Source organism: Primulina tabacum, chromosome 5, assembly GCF_025594145.1.
Source record: "Primulina tabacum isolate GXHZ01 chromosome 5, ASM2559414v2, whole genome shotgun sequence".
In the NCBI taxonomy this organism is placed as follows: domain Eukaryota; kingdom Viridiplantae; phylum Streptophyta; class Magnoliopsida; order Lamiales; family Gesneriaceae; genus Primulina; species Primulina tabacum.
Genome location: NC_134554.1, coordinates 39,115,054 through 39,140,330, shown reverse-complemented (window position 1 = coordinate 39,140,330; position 25,277 = coordinate 39,115,054). Strand labels below are relative to the sequence as shown.

Genomic DNA, 25,277 nt, shown 5'->3' with positions numbered 1-25,277 from the left:
GAACGTCGACACTGATGATTTTGAGAGGCATAATCTGATTGCCTTCCTGAAACACTGCTCTCTGCTCTCCACTGTCTCAGCAGTCTCACCGTTTGGCCGTTGGCCTGTACTGGAGTTTTACTTGAACCTCTCATCTGGAGTAGGTGATGAACGTTCTGCAAAATAAGGGAGAGTTTTTGTTCGGAACAGAGTTTTTGAGTTCAGCCCTAAAGCCATCAACTCTCATTATCAGACTCCTGCAGAGGATGAGGATGGTCTTGCTCCCGACATTCATCTGGTAACTTCCACACTTACTGGGGGCCTCGTTACTCACTTTCCAACTCATTCACAGAAGTTATCCGCAGCAAATTTAACTTCCTTTTACTCAGTGCTTCACAAGTTATCTGTTCGGAATTGGACACCCTCCACCAACACCATTGTTGTCACACGACACCAGGCTTTAGTGCTATACTCCATTGGAACAAATGTGGTCTTCAACTTTGGGAAGCTCGTGTTCAACACCGTGGTTCAATATGCTGAGGGTGGTCTAAAAGCGTCGAAGCTACCCTTTTCTAGTCTGATTTATGGGCTTCTTATTTCACAAGGCTTTGTTCAAGATGTCAGTGAGCAATTATCTGAACTAGGCGAACCATTCAAGATTGCTCCTGCATTCTTCAAGGGAAATAGGAAGGTTGATCTTCCTTGGTCTGCGCCCTGTCCTGCTTTTGCAGCACCTACTAGACCGCCTAGCCCTTATGCTCATCCACCGACCACTGATTACATCATGATTTCTGTGCCAGACGTACACGCCCACATTGATCATGCTATGGCAAAGGTTGAGCAAGCCAAGGTTGCTATTGATCATGCTATGAAGACGGTTGAACAAGCCAAAGCTGATATTTCCTACTATGAAGCTGTGGCTAGAAACTTTAGATTATTTTTGGAGGTAGCAGTCTTTCCCGGACAAAAAAAGGGAGATGAAGATGATCAAACAGAAGCTGGTCCTTCAGGGACTAAGGATGATGATGATGAAGGAGATGAGGGGAATTAAGTGTTTTGGTTTGGTTGAGAGTTTTTTTTTTTTTTTTTGTGTGTGCTGTTTTTATTTTTGCTAATGTTTCTGGGTTCTTAGTTAACTGTTAATGAAATAGTGCAGGTGTTGTCTCAAGTGTTACCAACAATTCTAACAACACCGTGCTAACCTTATTTTATTCAGGGGGAGAAAATTCTCTAACTCAGGGGGAGATGATTTGAGCTAAACAAGAATAAATGGGTTTGATCTCATTTTGTCCAAGAAAAGCAAAAAAGGGGAGATTGAAGGGAAATAATATTTCTGAATTGAATTAATATCTTGATTTAAATTATTTCCCTAACAATATCTTTTCCTTGTTTATTTGATTTCATATAATATCTTGTGAGATTTTGTCTTTCTAAAATAATGAGATAATTAAGTAAATATATTTTAGATATGCTATTTATGATAATGATTTTAATGAGATATGATATTAAGAGTTTATTTCTAATTAAACTCTTACTTTCTTTATGCACTAGGTTTCCTTGAAAGATAAAAGTAATCATCTATAAATAAGAGGTCAAGGACATTTGTGAAAGGCTTCTTCCTATCGATCATACATACATACACGGAGTGGAGATTTTCAGAGCAAAATAAATCCCGAACCTTTGGTGTTGAAGAGTGGTGATCGCGTGTTGCCTTGAATGTTGGGGACATTTGCAGACAACATCCGTAACGAAGTTGGCTGAAGATCGTTTTCTTTGCTTCCCTTTTTGGCATCACGTTTTTGCTTTCTTAGTTGATCTTTTAGTTTTTATTCTGGCTATTTGTTTTAGAAAGCATTTGTTTTCTCAACTTGTTAAGGAAATTAATTTTGGTGAAAATCACTAGTTATAGATTTTTGTAAACTGTTAAGTTTTCTAGTGATTAATTTTTGCCCTGAGGCACCGCACAAGTATTTATACTTGTGCAAATTTAATCTTGTCTATCTATTTATTTAAAGTCAATTTGTGTTACAAACTTTAATATTCTGCTGCATGTTGTCCGAGATGTTGTAACATCTGGAACAACACCTAATTCTGATAAAACACAAATTTACGATTTTACATCCTATTCTGATATTTTTATTATTTACTAGTATCTGTCGAACAATATATTCTTACAATAACTTTAAAATTTTCTAATGAATTTCCTCTCTTGAGTTTTAGTTGGCAAACTCATTAGTAAGAATCCCCCCTTCACAACTATATTTCTAAAAAAAATTTCCAGTTTTTTTTATTTTTATTTTTGAAAGTTTGTTATGTAAATATAAATATAGTTTTATTTACATACGCTTCTAGCAATATTTTTAAAAATACATTTATGATCTAATCACATTAATAAATGCAATTTAATGCATCAAATTTTATAAGTTGACACAACACTTAAAAAATTCCAAATACACATCAAAAAAACAGTAGTTTTAATTTTTGAGAATTTTTTTAGCTCTGTTTTAATTTTAGTATTTTTTTTAGCCCTGTCTTATTGATGCAAATATAAGGAATTTTTTTTTAACTTTGAGGAATTTTTAAAAACGATCTTCTACAAATACTTATAATCAAATATGATTTTTGTCGTATTTCGATCAAGGGTTGAATGACTTAATATAAGTTAACTTTTTAAAAAAATTTAAAGTTTCAAATATATTTTTTAAAATATTTTTACATTAACATACATATATATTAAATGGAGTTAATACGAAATTAGTATATTTTTATTAAAAAATTTCATAATTTCGATGTAGATCATAGTATATGTGTTATTCTATGATTTATCAATTATTTGAATTTCGAATATAATTGTTTGGAAGATATACCAAACTTTTTACTTCTTATTAATGTTCATCTTATTATTTGTTGTTTGTCAATGTCCAAATCTATACATTAGTTTTTTTTACTGTCAGCTTTAAAAGTTGATGTGAACTAGTTTTGACATTTGACATGAATGATTCAAAATCCGTTTTGGATTCAAGATAAGGGCAAATACAATTCATTCGATCTAGAGTTCAGCAAAATACCGCTTTCAACAAGATTAATAATCGACGAAGTGAATTAATTTTAAAAATCAGCCTAGTTTATTTGGTAGTTCGATTTTAGTTTTTTAAAACATTGGTTGGTTCGATATGGTTCAGTTTCAGATTTTAAATAAAATTTAGGTTAACCAACCAAATTGAACATTTATAAAAAAAAATTTAATATATTATCAAATTTTCTAATAAAGTTATTAGGATATAAATATTATAACTTTCTAATAAAATTTTATTGTATAATAGAACTACACTTAAAAATATATATTTTTAATAAATAAAATTTAAATATTAATTTGATTTTATATAGCATTTTTTAATTAAAACTTGATTTTTTTTGAAAAATCTAAAAGCTCGATTCGATTTTAATAGATTAATAATTTAGGGATGTAAACGATCCAAACCAAAACAAACAGTATCAGGCTTGAGCTTGGTTCGTTTAAGATTGTTTGAGGCTCGAGCTCGAGTTCTATTCGAGCTTTTATTATCAAGCTCGAGCTTGGTTTGTGTTGAAATTACCAAGCTCGGGAAAAGTTCGAGCTCGGCTCGTTAAAAGCTCGTTTAGCATATTAATCAAGCCAGGCTCGAGCTTGATTCATTAAAAGCTCGTTTAGCATGTTTAACAAGCCTGGCTTGAGCTCGGCTCGTTTTCGAGCTCGTAAAGCATAAAATTGAGCTCGATCATTTCATGTTTAACGTTCCATGATTTAGCATGATTTACGTTCAATCAATATATTATTGAACGTTCCAAAATAATACATCTAGAATATTCATCATACACTGATATCACCATATAAATAACAATGAAATAATTTCACCCCTTTAATACTTCAACTAAGTCTGGTGAGAAAGTAGGGAGGACGTCAAAGAATCCATTAAAATCAGGAATTACAAAATCATCTCCAATAACAACTAGTCAAGTATCCTGCAAAGTTCATAATAACATTAGTAATAATATTTTTATTTGTCTTGTGTTCAATTACATCCATTGACATTAGTGTCTAACTCGGTATGAAGCTGATCTCAAGTACTTTTAAATCATGGCTCCTCCCTGTGTGTTTTCCTTTAAATTTAGGCAATTTTCTAGAAAATAGAGACAAAAACACTGCATGTGTTTGCCTTTAAATTTGAGTTTGGTGCTTATGGGATAAAGCGGGGCAGTTAAACCCAAATGACATACCCTATTTTAGCAACTTATATGTAGAGTCGTATTTAAAAATATCCGATATAATAATGTAATCGATCGCTTTAAAAACGCTAATATGTTTAGTATTTATAAATATTTATATCTGGTTAATTAAAAAAATATATATATTATACTATAGAAATATGAAATTAAGTTTTTTTGTATATACTAAAATTTTAGTAACATTGTTAATATAATTAAATATAATTAATTTTGTCATAAATAATATGTATAATTATTGTTATTATTATTATTATTATTATTATTGTTTATGTTATTATTATTATTAAGATTATATTTTAAAAAATGTTATGATAGAAATATTAAAATTAGATTTTTTTAAAAACAAGTTATGATAATTGTTGAGATGCAATAATTGTACGTCTAGGATAGAAATCGAAGCGTAGACCATGAATTGATTATTGATGTACAATTTAAAATATTGTTGTTGCACCGTTTCTATCAAATATAATTTTTTAGACAAAATTTTCATTATTTTGTTTCTTTTTTGTTATGATTGTTTAAATTAAAATTAGATATGTCAAATATAAAAAATATTGTAGTACTCACTGTTTACCGTTTTACTAAAAGCTAAATCTGGTGGTAATAGTGCAACTCAAATCTCTTAAACCATACAGCAGCTCAAGCACCACGGTTCCGTCGCTCTTTCAGAAGACAATTATTGCAGCCAACAATCTCTCTCCCAATAATTGCACTCCTTGCAATAAATGAGAATCGAACCCGTGACCTTAGCTCTGATACCAATTGTAGGACAGAGTGCTTACTTTTTTACCAAAAGCTATAGTTGGTGGTAATTGTGCAACTAAAATATCTTAAACCGCACACCAGTTCAAGCACCATGGTTCGATTGCTTTTCCAACAGGCACAATTATTGCACCGAAAAAATATATTTTTTGACACGTCGGACATGGCTAACAGGTCAAACCTATTGAACTTCGAGCATGAAATAATTCTAATATGTTATTAAATTTCAACATGTAGAAACATGTATGATCCTTAAAATTTTTAAGGGATCGAGTCTCAGATATCCACCGTCATCCTCAGGGATGTAGCTAGGGAAAAATCAATCATGGGCTAGCCACGAAAATATGGGTGGCAAGGAAAGCATCCCGCGGTACAATATACAATAATTTTTGATAATATAAAAAAAAATTGCTTTATTTTTTCGCTATAAGAGTACAAATTACAACAACATTTTTGTAATAATTCCAATTTTCAAAAAGTTGTTTGAGTTAACAAAGTTAAAAAAATAAAATGTGACAAATTTTAATAAACGGATAATTTTTTTAGATATAAAATCAATAATATATTTGACGAAATCTACATTATAAATTGAATATAAATGTTTTATAAATAATTAATATTAAATTTATCAGGAAATCAACAAAAAGCTCACTTAACAAAGTTTTTTAAGCCAATAACACGATTTGATATTTTCTCTGTTGAAAAATAAAAAAAAAATCTCATTTGTACTTTATTTTTACAAATTTTCATATTATATTTACTCACATATTAGATAATTCACTATCATTTACTTGACTTTGAGAAAAATTCTATTTTTTGGTTTTTGATCGAGTTTCTCTATATTTGTACACATTGATTTGTTAACTCAAATCAACTTAAATTTAGTCTAATAATTTTATTTAATACTAAAAAAACTAAAAGCTTATATTTAATAATATTTTTAAACCTTGTTCAAATAAAACTTATTGTATAAAAATGAAATTTAATCCAATTTCACCCAACAATAATAGATGCATACGTCACTGACTACGTCATGCGAACTGGCGATGGAACCATAAGCCTGAATCCAAATGACATTTGGCTAAAATGAGGCCCACGCTGCGAACCAGAATCCTCTGAAACCCGACGCTTATATATCTCTGTGCACAATCCCTAGAAAATTCAGAACTTGGATTGAACATGGAGGTCTGGTTCATAGTCATCGTTTCTCTCTGTATCTCAGCCACTGTCAGCTGCTTCTTCAATCTCTTCAAGAAAAACTTGCCGCCGGGACCGCCTAGTTTGCCTCTGGTTGGCAATTTAATGTGGCTGCGCCACCCTATTTCGGAGTTGGAATCCGTCCTCCGCCGCTTCAAGACTCGATATGGCCCCCTCATGACTATCAGTATCGGCCCTCGGAAACTCATATTCGTCGGAAGCCACTCCCTGGCCCACCGTGCCCTCATACAGAATGGTGCCGTCTTCTCCGACCGGCCATCTCCTCCTGCCACCAGCAAGATTCTGAACAGAACCCGGATAGTGATTAATTCGGCCCCTTACGGCCCCACGTGGCGCCTCCTCCGCCGCAACCTAATGCACGAGATCCTCCATCCCGCTCGGATCAGATCCTACTCAAGGTCCCGCCAATGGGTTCTTTCAGTCCTGATCAATCACCTAGTTGATGCATCAAAATCGGAGTCTTATGTCACACTGATCTATCATTTCCAGTACGCCATGTTCTCTCTGCTGGCGCTCATGTGCTTCGGAGACAAGCTCCAAGAGACCCAAATCAAGGAACTTGAATCTGCTCAACGTGGATTCCTTCTCAGTCTCAGACGATTCCAGGTCCTCAACTTTTGGCCTCGATTGGGGAAAATCCTGTTCCGCAATCGCTGGAAGGAACTCCTACAACTGCGTCTAGAACAGGAGAAAGTATTGGCTCCTCTCATTAGGTCCCGCATCCAAGCCAAACAACAGAGGATCTCTAATCATCAAGAAGAAGATGAAGCAGTGACAGCATATGTGGACACATTGGTTGGTTTGCAGCTTCCCGAAGAAAACAGGGAACTGGATGAATTTGAAATGGTGAACCTGTGCAGCGAATTTCTCAACGCAGGCACGGATACCACATACACGGCGCTGCAATGGACAATGGCTAATCTTGTCAAATACCCCCACATCCAAGCCAAGCTTTACGACGAGATAGTCAGCGTCGTGGGATCACCGAAAGGCAGCCAGCGGGAAATTATTGAGGAAGAGGATGCACAGAAAATGCCATACCTGAAAGCTGTAGTATTAGAAGCCTTGCGGCGACACCCACCGGCTCATTTCCTCTTGCCGCACAGGGTGACAGAGGACATCGAGTTGGAAGGTTACGTGATCCCTCGTGAGGCCACAGTTAATTTTATGGTGGCTGATATGGGTTTGGACCCGAAGGTGTGGGAGGATCCGATGGAATTCAAGCCGGAGAGGTTCTTGCCCACAAGTTCCGGAGAGGCTTTCGACATAACTGGGAGCAGAGAGATCAAGATGATGCCATTTGGTGCCGGAAGGAGGATCTGTCCAGGCCTTACATTGGCACTCCTGCATTTGGAATATTTTGTGGCCAATCTGATTTGGAACTTCGAGTGGATTCCTGTCGAAGGTGAGGAAGTAGATCTTACCGAGAAACAAGAATTCACCACTGTCATGAAGAATCCACTGCGTGCTCGAATCTCTCCCAGAATCTGAATCAACTGGAAGCTGATCATGTGAAAATCACAAGGAAGTTGGAGGATTGTGTGGTTTACAATTCTACAAGTTAGTGGGACAAGATATGATTCGTTTGTATAATGGACTGGATATTATACAAAATCGCACTTCCCTTATTTTAAGTTCTAAATAAACAATGAACATGTTTCTATTTCTGTTGCACGATGTAATCAAATATATTTGTTGGAAATTATTGTAGTTTTATTCGAAATAAACATTTCGAATAAAAAAACTAGAAACTACAGTTTTATTTTATTTGCGTTAATACGTACGATAGTCACCAGATTTTGATATAACGTCAGTTTTGGAGCGATAACTACAACTAAAAACTAGAAATTTACGTATTGAAACTGAAATGGCATATGTTTGTTGTTTTATTAGGTAGTTGATGTTTGGTCTGTGATGTTTGTGTCTTGTTACTGCAGTTTGGTTCCTAAATACTGGTTCGGTCGACCCTACCCCTGCGGGCACTGCCTGTAGGGGTCGATCCAACGACTCGGATTTTTTCGAGCCAATTTTTTTTTTTTTTTTACATGGAGGTGGGCCCGGATCACTCATGTGGAGTGATCCGGGCCGTTCATTGCCCGTGCAGGCACTGCCTGCACGGGTAGGATGAAACAAACCCTATATACTTCTCCCAACTGTCTTTCTCAATTGTCAGCACTGTCACCAATTCCCACGTCTGTTCCTTCACTGCTCGCCTACTTGCCGGTATCTATGTTTATCGGATCCGAAACCATTTTACTTCGGTTCGATAATATAGTAAACTTTTGATTACTTTGTTTCATAAATAACGGTAGTATACATAGTTGTTTGGAAAATGTAAATGAATAATTGATTCCAAATATTTTATAATCCAAGTATCACAAAAGAGCAAAGAACAAGACTCGTGAGTCTACTTGATTTTTTGGGAAAATTCGTTTATTTTAATCTTTAAATTTTGTGTTTTTCAATTTCTGTATATTCTTGTTTTTCGCAATAAATGAAAAATCGAAATAATTTTGGTTTGACTTGTTTATTTCTCAGAGACGATAGATGTTTAAATTCATTAATTATGAATTTTCTATTTCTAAAAATATTTTATTGTTTTTTGTTTTTTGTTTTGTTTTGTTTTTTTTCGAGTTTGTTCTGTAAATATAAATATAGTTTATTAACAAAATCTTCTAGCAATATTCTTAAAAATACATTTATAATCTAACTGCCTTAATAAATGCAATTTAATTCATCAAATTTTATAAGCCAACACAACAATTAAAAAATCTTAGAAAAATGATGAATTCAATTCCAGTAATGAAAAATTAAAGTATAAATTTGTCCATAAAATGTCATAAATATATCGGATATTTCTTTCTTTTTAATTTTTTTTACATACAACAACCTAACACCTCTCATGTTGATGGGAGAAGCCATGATATCAAGCAAATAGACTATTGGTGTCTATCGGATATTACTTAGATATGCATATTGATTGTACATAAATCGAATATTTCGATAAAATTTAAATCATATAGCTAATACGTGTATCTTCACCATTATGTATAACATAAATTATATAGAGAATCAAACTTCTTAATTAATATTTTGAAGGAAAAATTGTTTTTCGTCTTATATGTTTACATCTCCGTTGTAAGGCTCATGGGTTTACCCCTTTTAAATCTTGCAATCACGGCTCTCGTGATATCCCATGGAACCTTACTGACAGAGCTCCACACACCTGGTTGTGGAGTACTTGCCTCCCAAATTTTCGAACACAATACCTTGTCCAGGCCATAAGTACTTGGATTAAAGAAATCTGGTACCAATTGAGTTACTTTAACCTGGGGAGGCACGTACTCCATAGCCAGGTGTGGGGAGTTTTGTGATTGAGGTTTCATGGGTATCATGAGGGCTTTGATTCCAAAATGGTAAGCTCATGGGCCTTACATCCACAAATTTGGTTCTTCTTTGAATTATCAAAATTGATTCTTAATCCATATATTTGATTTTTCATAATTATTGTGATTTCTTATTTATATAAATGGCCGAAGCTGGATCAAGTCATACGGGTGACAAAGAAAAGTGAAAGGGTATCATGCCGCCCGAGTTCGAGTATTGCAATTTTCCTTCATTCACTGTAGATGGCTATGATCTTGATTTTTTCGATGAGATATATCAAGAACATGAACAAGTACCTCAACAAACATTTCATCATCAAAGTCAAGAAAGATGAGCAATCCGATGGCGCCTAAAGTAAAACTCGAGCCTCGCCCGACATCCGATATATTCACCAAATATTTTGAAAATTTGACGCTACCCTCTTGTGATATGCAAGAAAAATGAAAATATTTTTCGAAAAATTAAAATTTCAACAAGGAGTTGGTTATGGAACTTTGACGCGATACGTGGAGAAAAATCATCCGGTGTATATTGATATTAATCGTTCTCAAAGTCAAATTATGACATTCTCTTCTCAATCGGGTAACGAGTCTCAACTCTTAAATTTGACGAAGCTAAATTTAGAGAAGAAATTTCTAAATACTACGTGGTTGAACAACTTTCTTTTAGTTTTATTATAAATTATCTTTAAAAATTGGCTTTCTACATGTGTAAATCCTTCTATTAGACGTATCTCATGAAATAATATCAGTACACACTTAAAAAAAATTATTCATTCATAAAAAAAAGAAAAAATAATTAAAAAATTTGCTAGTTTAAATAATAAAATTTCTTTGTGTTCCGATAACTAGAGTGATCATTGGCAAAATTTTGCATATATAAGTATTACATGTCCTTGGATTAATAATTCTCTGAACATTAAAAAAAGATTACTTGCATGTAGATGTTTTAACCAAACACACATGACACAAAATATTTTTCAAATATTTGTTGTTTTAGAGGAATATGGTCTAACTTCTCAAGTTTTTTCAATTCTTTTTTGTTATAATGTTAGTATAAAAAAATTTCTAGTATTATTGAGTTTATTGAAATATGTAAACCATCACTATGAGATAATTTTTTTCGTATTAGGTGAACATGTCAATATTTTAAATTTTTGTGTTCGAGATAGACAAAAAAATTTAGCATCACATATTCAACTAATTAGGAACACAATTCACTATTTATGGACACATCCTCAAGTTATGAAAAAATGGGAGAAATTTGCAAAATAAATGGTATGAGGCCTAAATGGTTTACACAAGAAGACATTTTAACTTGTTGGAATTCAAAATACAAATTTTTATTATCGTCTTTTGAATATAAAGATTTGTTATGTATATTTTTTCATCATCGTGTTTAAGCTCCCGATATTTATTTGTTTTCAAATCAATGGAACATATACATTAGTATTTGTGAAATTTTAAAAAAAATTCATGACGCAGGTGACAAATTATATGGTGTTTATTATCCTACTTCTCATTTAGTTTTAACACATTGTTGTAACATTTCATGTATTTTTAGTGAACATATTAAATCTGATGATGATTTAGTTCAATGTATTTATGTCATAAAAGAAAATGAGAAAAATATCTTTAACAAATTCTTGAAATATTTTATGTTCTTTTGTTTCAGAATTTAGATCTTAGACTTAAATTAGATAGTTCACGAGAAATGTTATTGTTAACATTATATTATGAATCTTTAGACCCTATTACGGAAAACGTTCCTAATATCTCATTTATTTTGTTTAATAATAAAACTCATTTACATGATATTTATAATGAATATAACACGAAATATGATGGTCAAATTATTCAACACGAAATAAAATCTATGGCAATGCGTCGAAATTGAAAGTTGAATTTGTATACACAAAACCTCGTATTAGAATTTATAGCACATGATCTATAACCGGACATTACATATATGAATGTAATTTTTTTTTTTGATACGATGTATGAATATAATTTCATGTAAGTACATGGTGCAAGCATTTGTACATTAAAATGGAATAAATTAAAATTTAAAAGTGAAAGAATTGAAGACAATATCCATTTTTGCGAAATCACGAGTTCGAAACCCAAAATTCTAAACAATATTTTTAGGTGGCCAAAATATAATATTTATTTGTTATTTTTAATTTTTTTTACTAAATTAAAATATTTATGATTAAAGTCCCGCCACTCTAAACAATTGTTGTGGGGCAAGTGCCGGGGGTCAGTCATATTATCTTCAGTTGTTGGTAATATCTTTAAGTAAATCAATAGTCTGTAGGATATTGTAAAGAAAACCAGTTATGTGTATTTCTGATTGTCACTGTCTTCTCTGGAGAAAATATATACATCACTAGTGTAATTTGTGAAATATAATGACGTATAAATTCCTATATATAGTACTTCAAGACCAAATATCTTTTCTTCAACTTTCAAATCGACAAAAAAGATACTTTGAGCATCAAATGGTCAAACAACCACAAATTGATGCAACTTATAAAAGTATTTTCGTACATTTTCTTTGTACTATAACTTACGTACACATATTCTTCTAGAAAATGTTCAATCTATAATCGTAGACATAATTTCATCTTTTTCAAGTATTTTATCTTTTGAGATTCTTGGTACTCATTGACCATTTTATAAAGTACATTGACAAGGTTCTCTCGTGATAAATCATTTGAGAATCAAATGCATGCTCGATGGTAGATTCCAGCTCAGCATTATTGGCCATCAAGCACTTCACTTATTCATCATCACAAGAGCCACTGGAATCTTCATATTCAAATGACCTAGAGTCAGAGTATCCCACTTTGACTTGCTTTCCTTGGCCACCAGCATTTTTTGGTCATGCGCATTCTTGTTGTATTTCTTCTCATACTTTTATCCCTTTTAATCAAAGGATCTCTTGCCCTTTTCAGATGACCTCATGTCATCCTTCCTTGGTTTAGGGCAGTCTGATATGAAATTGCCAGTCTTGCCACATTTAAAACCGGTATTTGAGTCATCAGTTGACTCCATATTTTGATAAGATCTTCGGTTGGAATTTCAAAAATTTCCTTGATTTTTTCTTAGAAACTTGTCAAATTTCCTCACAAACAGTGGCATGACATCACTGCTCAATTGTTCAGCTGTTTTTTCATTAGAAACTGATTGTTCCAGTTTCACCACAGTTAGAGCCTTAATCAACTGAGAGATAGATTGATCATCTTTTCTTATTTGCAATTCGAATTCTTAAACTTTTAAGTCCACAAAAAAATCATAGAGTTCCATTTTGCTCAAACCTTTGGATTCACGCATTTCCATAGTCTTGACATCTCAATTTTTTGGAAGTCCTCTCATTACTTTCAGAATTACTTCTCGGTTGTTGTATACTTTTCTAAGTGAAATATGTTCTATCACGATTCCATTAACTCTCTGTAGGGCCCTTAGCTCATAATCGTTATTACTGAAAGAGGATCGGTTTTAGGGTGTTCAAATGCGCAACGGAAGTTCAAAAATTTTAAGGGCATGAAAACCGAAAATTTTATAAGAAAAATTTGAACACCTCTTGTACTAGCATGTAACATATACAAAAACACAACTATGACATTCATAGGGTGTTGAGAAATCGTTACCTATCAATCTCTTGAGATTGATGATGGCTCCAACTTAGTTGATATACAACTAAACTCTTCAAGGCAAGACAAATCTACAAGCTTCCTTACTTCAAAATCGAGCCCACCACCAACTAGGAAGATCCCCTCATATTTTGCACTAGAAAAATAGGAGGATTATTCAAGGAGAAGTAAGTGTTTTTCTTCAACAATTGAAGAACAAAATTGGAGAGAAAAAATGAGGAGAAAATCCTTTTGAGATTTCGGCCAAGTAATATGAGTGGGAGAGTGAATGACTTGTCTTGGTTGTGGGAAAAGCTAAAGGAAGCATGTGCATGCCATGCCAATATTTTAATCAAAAGTAATCCACAATCCTTCACCTCCCAAGCATGCAAATCAAGTGGGCTTGTAACATTTACAAAGGGCCCATGGACTTTTAATTTAAATTGTCTCAAACATATTTGAGCCCAATTAAACAATGCTTGATTTTACTCAAGCCCACTAGTTAAATAATTATTTCCAATTAGGCTCTACAAGGCCCAATGTTACTTAATTAATTCAACACTTGAATTAATTTAATTATTTGGACTCTACTAGGTCCACTAGTGTTTAATTAATTCAACACTTGAATTAATTTACTTTAGTCCATAATAATGCTTATGAAAATCACAATTCTCAAATACATTATTTATTTGGCTAATTTTTAATTTAAGAACACATTCATAAATTAAAAATTACATTCCCTCATAGAAGTCACACTTCTATTTTTCCTCAAGCTTATAAACTCCTTTATAATTCGTTCAACACATTGAACTATTTTACTTCTCAACGGGATCTAGAAAGCTAGTACTTGTGTGGCCCTCAATGGTTCATTGATACAACTAGCCGTGGGTTCACATCTCCATGTGATTCGGACTAAACATGTCCTTATACGAGCATACCCCAATTGCTCCATTCTTACTTATCAACTTCTTGATAACAAGAATGTCAGAACTCAAGTCTGATAGTACCCAACCAATCATGTTAAACGCCTAGCAGCATCACTTACATGATTCCCTAGGTATCAAATGATAGTGCCTGCAAGAACCATTCAATTATGGTTAGCGTACAGTATGGTCCCTTCAACTCATATATCCCGACCGATTCGACAACCATTGGTATATCAAGGGTTGTCAATGAATCGATACTATGTGTCATGTCGTAGTTGCATCGATGGTGTAATATATGAAACCCCTTTCATAATTACCACCATACTCTGATCAGAGATTTCATACTACACATACATGAGAACACATAGGATATCCATACCCGAAGGTAAGCGGTGAATCCCCGACTACAATGCATCGACTCCTATATGTTTCGACAGAACACCCAGCCTTGCCACCTGATGACCCCATGAGAGTCGATAAACAAGTCAAAGTGTAATTCTAGCACATAGAGTCTCAATGTTGTCCCGGGTCATAAGGACTAATGGTGTACAACCATAAACTAGGACTTTTCCACTCGATAAGTGAGAACCACTTGGAAAGTTCTTTATGGAGGGTTGTTCAGTGCACTCTACAAGGAGCACCTATCTGCATGCTCGGACATCACAATGTCCCCTACCAATGAAACATGGTACTCACATCGCAGATACTAGTCTCGAACTCGAGCGGTCTATATCTTTCTTAGCGGCGGCTGAATCGACTAGGAATTGTTTAGAATATACATTATTCCAAATATGAGTTTCATGATACTTATCATATGAGCATCTCATATTCTTTCTACTATTTGTATATTCAAGGACTTTATCTATGCAACTAGCATGGGTATACAGATAAAGAAGTGCCAAAACAATAAATTCAAATATTATTAAAATAAAGACTGTTCATACATAGAATTTAAACATGAACCCTCGGCCAACACTTGACTCGACGGGCACCTACTCTAACAATATCCCACTTGCACTAGAGCCAACTACCCATATGCTTCAAACCCATCGATTCGCGATGCTTCTCGAATAATGGTCAAGGTAAAGGCTTAGTTAGCGGATTAGCAACATTATCTGCGGAGTCGACTTTGTCAATCGTGACGTCTCCTCTTTCCACGATCTCTCGGAGGATGTGGTACTTTCTCAATACGTGTTTGGACTTCTTATGAGACCTCGACTCCTTTGCTTGAGCAATGGCTCCCGTGTTGTCACAAAACACCGGGACAGGAGCAACTCCATTAGGAATGACGCCCAACTCTTGGACGAAATTCCTTATCCAAACAGCCTCCTTTGTTGCAGCAATATATTTCGCCTCAGTGGTGGAATCCGTTGTAGTGTCTTGCTTGGAACTCTTCCAAGAGACAGCATCACCATTGAGCATGAATATGAATCCAGAAGTTGACTTCGAGTCATCGATATCGCTTTGGAAGCTAGAGTCGGTATAGCCTTCCAATTTCAGTTCCCCACCCCCATAGACCAAGAACAATTTATTGGTCCTTCTCAAATACTTGAGGATGTCTTTCACAGCTTTCCAATGTGGAAGACCGGGGTTCGATTGATATCTACTCACTACACTTAGTGCGAAAGCCACGTCAGGACGTGTAGATATCATCCCATACATGATGCTACCAATCGCAGATGCATACGAAATGCGTGTCATCGCCTCTATCTCTGCATCAGTCTTGGGAGACATAGACTTGGATAGGGACACGCCATGACACATTGGTAGATGTCCTCTCTTGGACTCATCCATCGAGAACCTCTTCACGATGGTATCAATGTATGTGGACTGGGTGAGACCAAGCAATCTTCTTGATCTATCTCTATAGATCTGTATTCCCAATACAAAAGATGCTTCACCCAAGTCCTGCATCGAGAACTTACTCGCTTACCATATCTTAGTTGATTGCAACATTCCTACATCATTCCCAATGAGTAGAATGTCATCAACATACAGCACCAGGAATGTCACAGCACTCCCACTGACCTTCTTATACACACAGGGTTCCTCAGGATTCTTAGTAAAACCGAACTCTTTGATTGTACTATCGAATCTAAGATTCCAACTCCTAGATGCCTGCTTTAGACCATAAATAGATCTCTGAAGTTTGCATACCATATGCTCACTTCCGACAGATGTAAACCCTTCGGGTTGAGACATGTAAATCTCTTCCTTAATATCCCCATTAAGAAAGGCTGTCTTGACATCCATCTGCCATATCTCATAGTCATACCATGCAGCTATGGTTAGCAATATCCTTATGGACTTGAACATTGCAACTGGAGAAAAGGTTTCCTCAAAGTCAACTCCTTGTCTTTGAGTATATTCTTTTGCCACCAATTGCGCCTTGAAGTCAATACCTTCCCATCTGCCCCAAATTTCCTCTTGTAAATCCATTTACACCCTATGGGAACAATTCCCTCAAGTGGATCCACGAGATTCCACACTTGGTTCGAATGCATGGAATTCATCTCAGATTCCATTGCTTCAAGCCACTTGGATGAATCGGCATCAGATAACGCTTCCTTGAATGTCCTTGGATCACATCCACGGTTAGGCTCATCATGGCCCTCTTCAAGAAGCAGACCATACCTCATAGGTGGTCTCGAGACTCTCTCGAATCTTCTAGGAGCTTGTATCTCCTCTCTTGGCTCTTCGGGTGTTGGTTCTATAATTTTGGGTGTCTCTCGAACCTCTTTGAGTTCTATCATCTCCCCTTTTATATCCAATAGAAATTCCTTTTCCAAAAAGGTTGCATTCCTAGAAACAAACACTTTTGTTTCTTGGGGATGATAGAAGTAGTATCCAACTGAATTCTTTGGATATCACACAATGTAACATAAAATGGATCGACTATCCAATTTATCTCCCACTACCTGCTTCACATAAGCAGGACACCCCTATATTCTAAGATAAGAATATTTGGGAGGCTTACCCATCCATATCTCATATGGTTTCTTATCAACTGCCTTTGAATGGACATTGTTCAACAACAGTGCCGCAGTCTCAAGCTACCTGCCTGCCTTTGATGTAGCTTGAAGATATCAGTATAATAAGCTATCTACATCAATAACATATTCATTTCAATCAATAACATGATCCAAAATCAATAATATAAGTTCCAAATATCTTTTGAAACTTTGAAAATTCATATCAAATCAAAATCATAACATAATTCAATTCCGACTTCGAATATGAGTTTCTTGTCGGTTATTCTACCACATACAGGAATCTCGACTTCAAATACATGCTATTCCAGCACTTTCATATTTAGAGCTGCTGAAACTAGAAGAAATTTACCTCAAAAGGAAGCTCTCGACGCGAAGATTCCGAATATATAATTTGTTTCGCGTTTGGACAGTGTTTCGAAGTCGATTCTTACGAAAGAAATCGATTTTCCTTTCTTTTTCTCGAAACTTAAGAAGAGGGAATGAAGAAAGAAGTGATCAGAAGCTTGGTCTTATCTTCACCGCCTTCGCGCTCGGGCGGTAGAATTCTCGCGCCCGAGCGCGAGACATTCTGTCCCCGAGTGTGATTTGTACCGCGCTCGGGCAGTCATAAACTACCGCTCGGGCGCGGAATGTTCTGTTCGAGCCTCAATTTTTCCACACTGGCGCTCGGGCAGTCATTTTCTACCGCTCGGGCGCCATACGTTCTGTAAAAAATATTGGTTTTGCATTGTATTGGCGTCTGGCTTCTCCACTCGAGTTCTTACAACTTCAATTCTGTTAATTAATCAATATCTAGTACGATATTTCATTATTAACACTTATTTTCTCATTTTCCATTGTCATGATATACCTCATATACATAATCACATAACAATTTCATAAATTATCGATAATCAACATAGGATTTACGATAATACGATACACGGTCCTTACATTTCTCCCCCACTTAAAAGATTTCGTCCTCGAAATCTCAAACATCTCTATATACATAACATTGGCAAACATATATATGTCACCAGTTATAGTACATATCAAAACTAAAATCAGTAAACAGATTAGTATACATTGAATACAATGGAACAGATGGAAGAGAATCAAACAAATGCGGATATAAATCTCGCATCTTGCTCTCCAATTCCCACGTCGACTCTTCCACACCATGCCGTGTCCATTGTACTTGAACTAAAGGAATCCATTTATTACACAATATCTTTTCCTTTCGATCCATAATGCGAACAGGTTGTTCAACATAGGAAAGAGAATGATCAAGTTCAACCTCATCAGGTGCAAGTACATGTGATGGATCTGGTTCATATTTCCTCAGCATAGAAACATGAAATACATCGTGAATGACAGATAGAGCTGGTGGCAATGCCAATCGATAAGCAAGATCACCAACACGATCAAGGATCTCATATGGACCAACATATCGAGGAGATAATTTCCCTCACATGCCAAATCGAACAGTGCCTCTAAAGGGAGATATTTTCAAAAATACTTTGTCACCTTTCTGGAATTCCAAGGGTCGTCTTCGTTTATTCGCATAACTCGTTTGACGATCCTGAGCTACTTTCATTCGCTGTCGAATCAACTGAACCTTATCATTCATTTCTTGTATCATTTCAGGTCCAGTCAATTGTCTTTCACCAATTTCATCGCAGAATAATGGTGATCTACATCGTCTCCCATATAAAGCTTCAAACGGTGCCATACCAATACTCGTTTGAAAACTATATTATAAGAAAATTCAAACAATGGTAAGGCATCTTGCCATCCCATTCTGAAATCCATCACAATAGCACGTAACATATCCTCTAACGTTTGAATTGTACTCTCATTCTGGCCATCAGTTTGAGGATGATAAGCAGTACTCATAGCCAAACGCGTACCCATCGCTTCTTGGAAACTACCCCAGAATTTATAAGCAAACCTGGGATCATGATCAGATACAATTGAGACTGGCACACCGTGCAGTCTCACAATATTCTCGATGTATAAACGGGTCATTCTCTTATAAGGATAAGTCCGCTCATACGGAATGAAATGTGCAGATTTCGAAAGTCGATCAATAATAACCCAAATAGCATCACAGCCCTTGGGTGAATTAGGTAAATGAGTCACAAAATCCATAGCAATATGTTCCCAATTCCATTTCGGGATTTCGAGACTATGGAGCAATCCTCCAGGTTTCATTCTCTCGGCTTTCACTTGCTGGCAGACAAGACATTTCGAAATAAACTCAGCAATGTCCTTCATCATACGTTTCCACCAGAATTGAGGTCTCAATGTCAAATACATTTTTCGACCTCCAGGGTGAATACTGTATTTGCTACAATGTGCTTCTCGAAGAAGGGCAGATTTCAAATCAGAATCATCAGGAACTACCAGCCGACCATTAAGTCGTAAAGAACCATCAGAAGAAATCTGGAATCCAGACTGATGTCCTGCAGATACAAGTTCTTTTGACTTTTGGATCTGAGCATCGCTTCGTTGGGCCTTTCGTATTTTCGGTATCAAGTTCGGCTCAATTTGCAATGCTGAGACAGTGACAGAATTCCAATTCGAGTGAAAAGTCAAACCAGAAGTACATATATCCTCGTGTACTTTGGCGACACAAACAGATGCTAAAACAGAATCATGAACTTTCCGACTAATGGCATCCGCAGTAACATTCACCGATCCAGGGTGATATTGAATCTCACAATCAAAATCCTTCAGGAGATCCATCCATCTGCGTTACCTCATATTCAAATCAGATTGAGAAAAGAGATATTTCAGACTCTTATGATCTGAATAAATAACAAACTTTTCTCCGTACAAATAATGGCGTCAAATCTTCAAAGCAAACACAATGGCGGCCAATTCAAGATCATGAACAGGATAACGTGTTTAATGAGATTTCAATTGTCGAGACGCATAAGCAACCACTTTGCCATGTTGCAACAGAACACAGCCCAAACCTTTACCAGATGCATCTGTGCACACAACAAACCCTCCGGTACCTGAGGAAATAGTAAGCACAGGTTCTGTGGTCAATCTCGTCTTCAATTCAAGAAAACTAGCTTCACATTCATCTGACCAAATGAATCGCTGATTCTTCTGTGTCAGTTGAGTAATATGTTTAGCTATTTTCGAAAATCCTTCAATAAAACGACGATAATATCCAGCTAAACCCATGAAGCTACGGATCTCAGGAACATTCGTAGGTCTTGGCCAATTCAATACAGCTTCGACCTTCGCAGGATCAACAGATATGCCATGTCTTGAAATGACGTGGCCCAAAAATATCACTTTTGTGAGAACCTGAAATTCTAGCGGTAGCAGCAGCTAGCAAATTTCAGCAGAAGCTAAAAATTCCAGCAGAAGCTAATATTTCAGAAGCTGGTATTTTTCCAGCAGATTAGAATCCAGCAGCAGCAGCACGAAATTTCAGCAGACAGTTACTAATTCAGCCATGACTTGTAACTGAAGCATTTAAAACGGAATAAAGATTGTTAATAGCACATTATGGCCATTAATTGGGAGGCTAACAGTCAGAATTTTGCCTATATATAACACTCTCAAACCTATGAAATGGGTTACACAAATCTTGAGATTATCACTTGAATTTTCGAGCTAAGAGAGTGCTGATTTTCGAGCAGCAGAAACCAGTAGCAAGAAGAAGCAAATTTCAGACTTCAACCGAAACACTTTTAGCAAATTACTGTAAGTGGACTTATGTATAAATATCTTGAAACCCGTTTGATGATTTCTGTTTTAAAGCAAAAGTATATTCTTGATTTCTGATATCTGATTTTGAACCACCGAAACTTAGTGAACTAATGGTAGGAATATATATTCTGAACATTACTGATTACTGATTACTGGCCTCACCCCTTAGAGGAGAGAACATATAGGGGACTAATATCAGTTTAGCCATGAAATTCACGAACGTGCTCAGTGCTTACTTGTTAAACTTCTGATTCCTGATTTCTGAATACTGATTACTGATTTCCGAATACTGAATACTGATTTCTGTTATGAGAATTTCTGTATATTATTCGTATTACTGTTTTTGTATGAAAATGATTTCGAAAACTGGGAGTTATTCCCGCCCCCGCTTACTGAGTGACAATCATATCACTCACCCATCAAACTCATCTCAGATAAAAACGATGAAGAGTTGTTAGAAGAAGAGGAGCAACTTCAGTTTTGGGGCTGGTGATGAAGATCGTTGTTCTTAGTTCTGATTTATTTTCCGCTGCATCTGTTCAGACATTGTATATTCTGGTTTTACATTTCCGCTGTAAAACATTTATCATTGAGTATGTATCAGACAATGATTATTATGAATAAAAGACTGGTTTCTGAATTTTGTACTTCTGAGGCTTGTTGTTTTCGAATGTAAATTTGAGAGCAACGCCGGTGTCAACCAACCCCCGTCTCGGGGCGTGACATTGAAGTGGTATCAGAGCAAAACCGGGTTTCATAATCTGGGGAGGATGAACTAGAAGTAATAAGTTCTGATAGACTTCTGGAAATAAGTTCTGAAAGTTACTGAAATAGACTACTGAAAATAAACTACTGTAATAGACTACTGAAATGATAGACTAACTACGTACAGTTAGGAAAATCCGTAGGGAAATAAATCAGAATACAGTAGAGCTCTGATTGTTTCAGCAACATGTCTAAAAAATAAAAAAATTTCAGTAGACCCAAAACCAGTAGCCCGAAAACCAGAACCAGCAGAAGGAAACCAGTAGATCTGAATGCAGAAGATTGGGTCTGTAGACTCGGAATGCAGCAGACTGGTTCTAATAGTGCTGGAAAGCAGCAAACAATGCTAGAAAAGCAGCAAACTGATTGCAGTAGCATCAGAATTGCAGTAGACAGTGTATTCCAGCAAGCGAATGTAGTAGACCTTGCAAATGACATGGAAGTTGATGTGTTTTTCGCGCAAACTTCAAACGGCCATAACTTTTGATCCAAGAGGAATTTTTACTATTAAGAGTAGGCGTTGGAAAGCTCTCGACGAGGAGAACCTAACCTAGAACCATTCATTTGTTCTAGCACCGCCGACGAACCCCAAAATCCTTCTTTAAGATAGTGATATCATCATTTCCGTAAAATTTTCAACCTTTTCAAAACTTTGAGGAATTTTCATTTCCAAATGGCTTAGCATTTTTACACCAAACTTGGTACCATTCATGTTCTTGATGTGAAGGATTTTTAGTAAATTTTTCACTCAATTCTGAGATCGAAAAATTTTGGGCTATTTTCTACTACTGAATGTTATAGGCTTACTGATTTTGTTCATTTCAGTATTCGTCTATAACTTAACCTGTATTCTTGAAGATCATTTTTGAACCTTTACCCTCATGTTTTGGATGTAGGATATGGCTGACCAGAATAGCTACATTAAAAGCTTAGAGAGGAAGCTACAGAAACTAAAAGAACATAACTACTGCCTAGAGCTGGACAAGGATGAATTAGAGCATCGAGCAGAACACTTAAGAAGTGATGTTCAAAGATATGCTCACTATCTACATGAGGCAGAAGAGGGGAATAGGAAAGCTCAAGAGGAGTTCGAAACCTCCCAAGAGACTGTTGCAGAGTTAATCGAATTACGTGATACCTTGGTTGAGAAGATCCAAGTACTTAAGGATCAAAACCATCAACTCGTGCACCAGCATAACCAATATAGTGCACAGACTGATGCTCAGATTCAAGAGCTACAGGATACTGTGGAAGTTCTTAGTGACCATAATGCAGTTCTGCATGGTCATATTGAACATCTAGAAGCAGTAATAGCCAACCATGAAGATGAACCCGAGGAGGATCCCGAAGAAGAAGAAGAAGTTGAAGAGGATCCTATGGATTTAGATTTGGGAGAAGTGATAGATTAGAACGTCAGTAGTAGTTCTTTGTAATAACACTTGTTCTATTTGCATTTCTGTTTTCATTTCGAAGTTCAGTTGTAATTGCACTTTCTTGGGAAATCAATAAAAGTTATTTTTAGCCATTGGTTTCATATCCAAATTTTGAGCAATTACTCGATCATTGTGTTTCTTTTCTTGAGTCCATATTTTGCCATCAACCTTAGAACTTTTGTATTTGTAGGAAATGGACGGAAGACCAGTAAGAAACAATCGCAACCCTCGTTACAACAACCGTAACAACAACCGCAATGAAGAAGATGCACAACAACCACCACAGCAACCACCAGCAGTTGGCCTCAGTCAGGTGGACTTGATGGCTATAGCCACGATTGTGGCAACCACGCTACAAGGGTTAGTGAACCCTAATGCTAATCAGCCACGGCCACCACCTCCAGCTCAGAATGGGACGAAACAGCACTATGAGGCTCTCCGAAGAGCAAGAGTCCCTAACTTCGATGGAAGCTCCTGATCCTGAGGTTGGACAAAATTGGATGAAAGAGGTGGAGAATCATCTTCAACTACTTGAGGTTCCACAAGAGATCAGAGTAGATGTGATTACACCATTTCTTGTGGATAAAGCAGCCAAATGGTGGGAAGGAGTCTCACCAGCTATGTAAGGGCGGGACCTATCACTTGGCAAAGGTTCCGAGAGGCATTTCTGAAGCAGTACTTCCCGACAGCTGTTCGAGTGCAGAAGCTTTCAGAATTTGAAACCTTGGTTCAAGAACCAAACATGTCAGTGGTGGAGTATTCATCTAAGTACCACTCATTGGGAACTTACTCCCCAACCATGATGGGAGACGAGGCCTTGAAGATGCATCGCTTCAAGAAGGGATTGAACAGCCGTATTCAATCTGCCCTTGCCGTTATCGAGCCCAACAGTTTTGATGAATTGATGGGAGCCGCCATCAGGGCTGAGAATGACATTAAGAGGCGTGAAGGTGAGAACAAACTCAAACGTCCTCAGTCAAGCCAATACCAACCGGGCCAACAATTCAAGAGGGCTAGGCTTTCAAGTAACCAATTCACCAGTGATCCAGTTAAAGGAACCATTTCTTCTCCATCAAGCAAAGAGAGAGTCAAGTGCCAAAATTGTGGATTCAATCATACTGGTGAATGCCGTAAGAATTCTGGAGCTTGTTTCCGTTGTGGAAAAATGGGCCACCGCATCGCTCAATGCTCTTTTCCAGATCCAAGGAATGGTCCAGCAGGTGAGACAACTCCAAATAAGCCAAAGGAGAATAAGCCAAATGCTCGAGTCTATGCTATCACTCAAGAAGAGGCTGACAACTCGAATGATGTCGTAGCTGGTACCATTATAATCAATAATATACCTACTTATGTGTTATTTGATTGTGGTGCTACGCATTCATTCTTGTCTAAGAGATTTGCAAAGAAGTTAGGAGCTAAGCCAGATAACTTAGAAAAACCATATAGAGTAGCAATTCCTGCAAATCGAATTTTAGAAACTCGCACTCTATATCGGAATATTAGTGTTCTCATAGAAGATCAGAATTTCAAGGCAAAACTAATCCAACTAAACATGGTGGAATTCGACGTAATTCTTGGAATGAATTGGTTAGCCAAGAATCATGCTTTAGTGGACTGTCATGGAAATATGGTAACCATCCAAGCTCCACACCAAGATAAACTTTTATTTCATGGCAAGACAAAAGAACGAAAGACTCTTCTTTCTGCTTTTCAAACTTGGAAAGCCATGAAAAGTGGAGAAGAAGTTTACCTGGCTATGTTAAGCGAGGTAAAGAAAGAAACCACACGTACGCTAGAAGAGATTCCGGTAGTACAATAATTTCCGGATGTCTTCCCTGAAGAACTCCCTGGCGAACTTCCCGACCGCGAAGTGGAATTTGAGATTAATTTAGTACCCAATGCTGCACCAATCTCAAAGACACCATACCGAATGGCTCCGGCAGAGTTGAAGGAACTCAAAAAGCAACTTCAAGAATTGTTGGATAAGAAGCAGATACGGCCAAGCACATCTCCGTGGGGAGCTCCTGTCCTCTTTATTAAAAAGAAGGACGGAAGCATGAGATTGTGTATCGATTACAGAGAACTCAAAATCAAGAATAAATACCCACTTCCAAGGATAGATGACTTGTTTGACCAACTCAAGGGAGCTACGGTCTTTTCCAAGCTCGAATTAAGGTCAGGCTATCACCAACTCAAGGTCAAA

The 25,277-nt window shown here is 36.3% G+C and overlaps 1 protein-coding gene across 1 annotated transcript; it reads left to right on the top strand.

Moving 5' to 3' along the window:
- The first annotated feature begins 6,106 nt into the window (after window positions 1–6,106).
- On the top strand, window positions 6,107–7,888 carry LOC142547630 (cytochrome P450 89A2-like). Its single transcript, XM_075656001.1, has one exon. It carries the CDS (start codon window positions 6,187–6,189, stop codon window positions 7,714–7,716), a length of 1,530 nt encoding a protein of 509 aa, XP_075512116.1. The 5' UTR covers window positions 6,107–6,186; the 3' UTR covers window positions 7,717–7,888.
- Window positions 7,889–25,277: the final 17,389 nt, after the last annotated feature.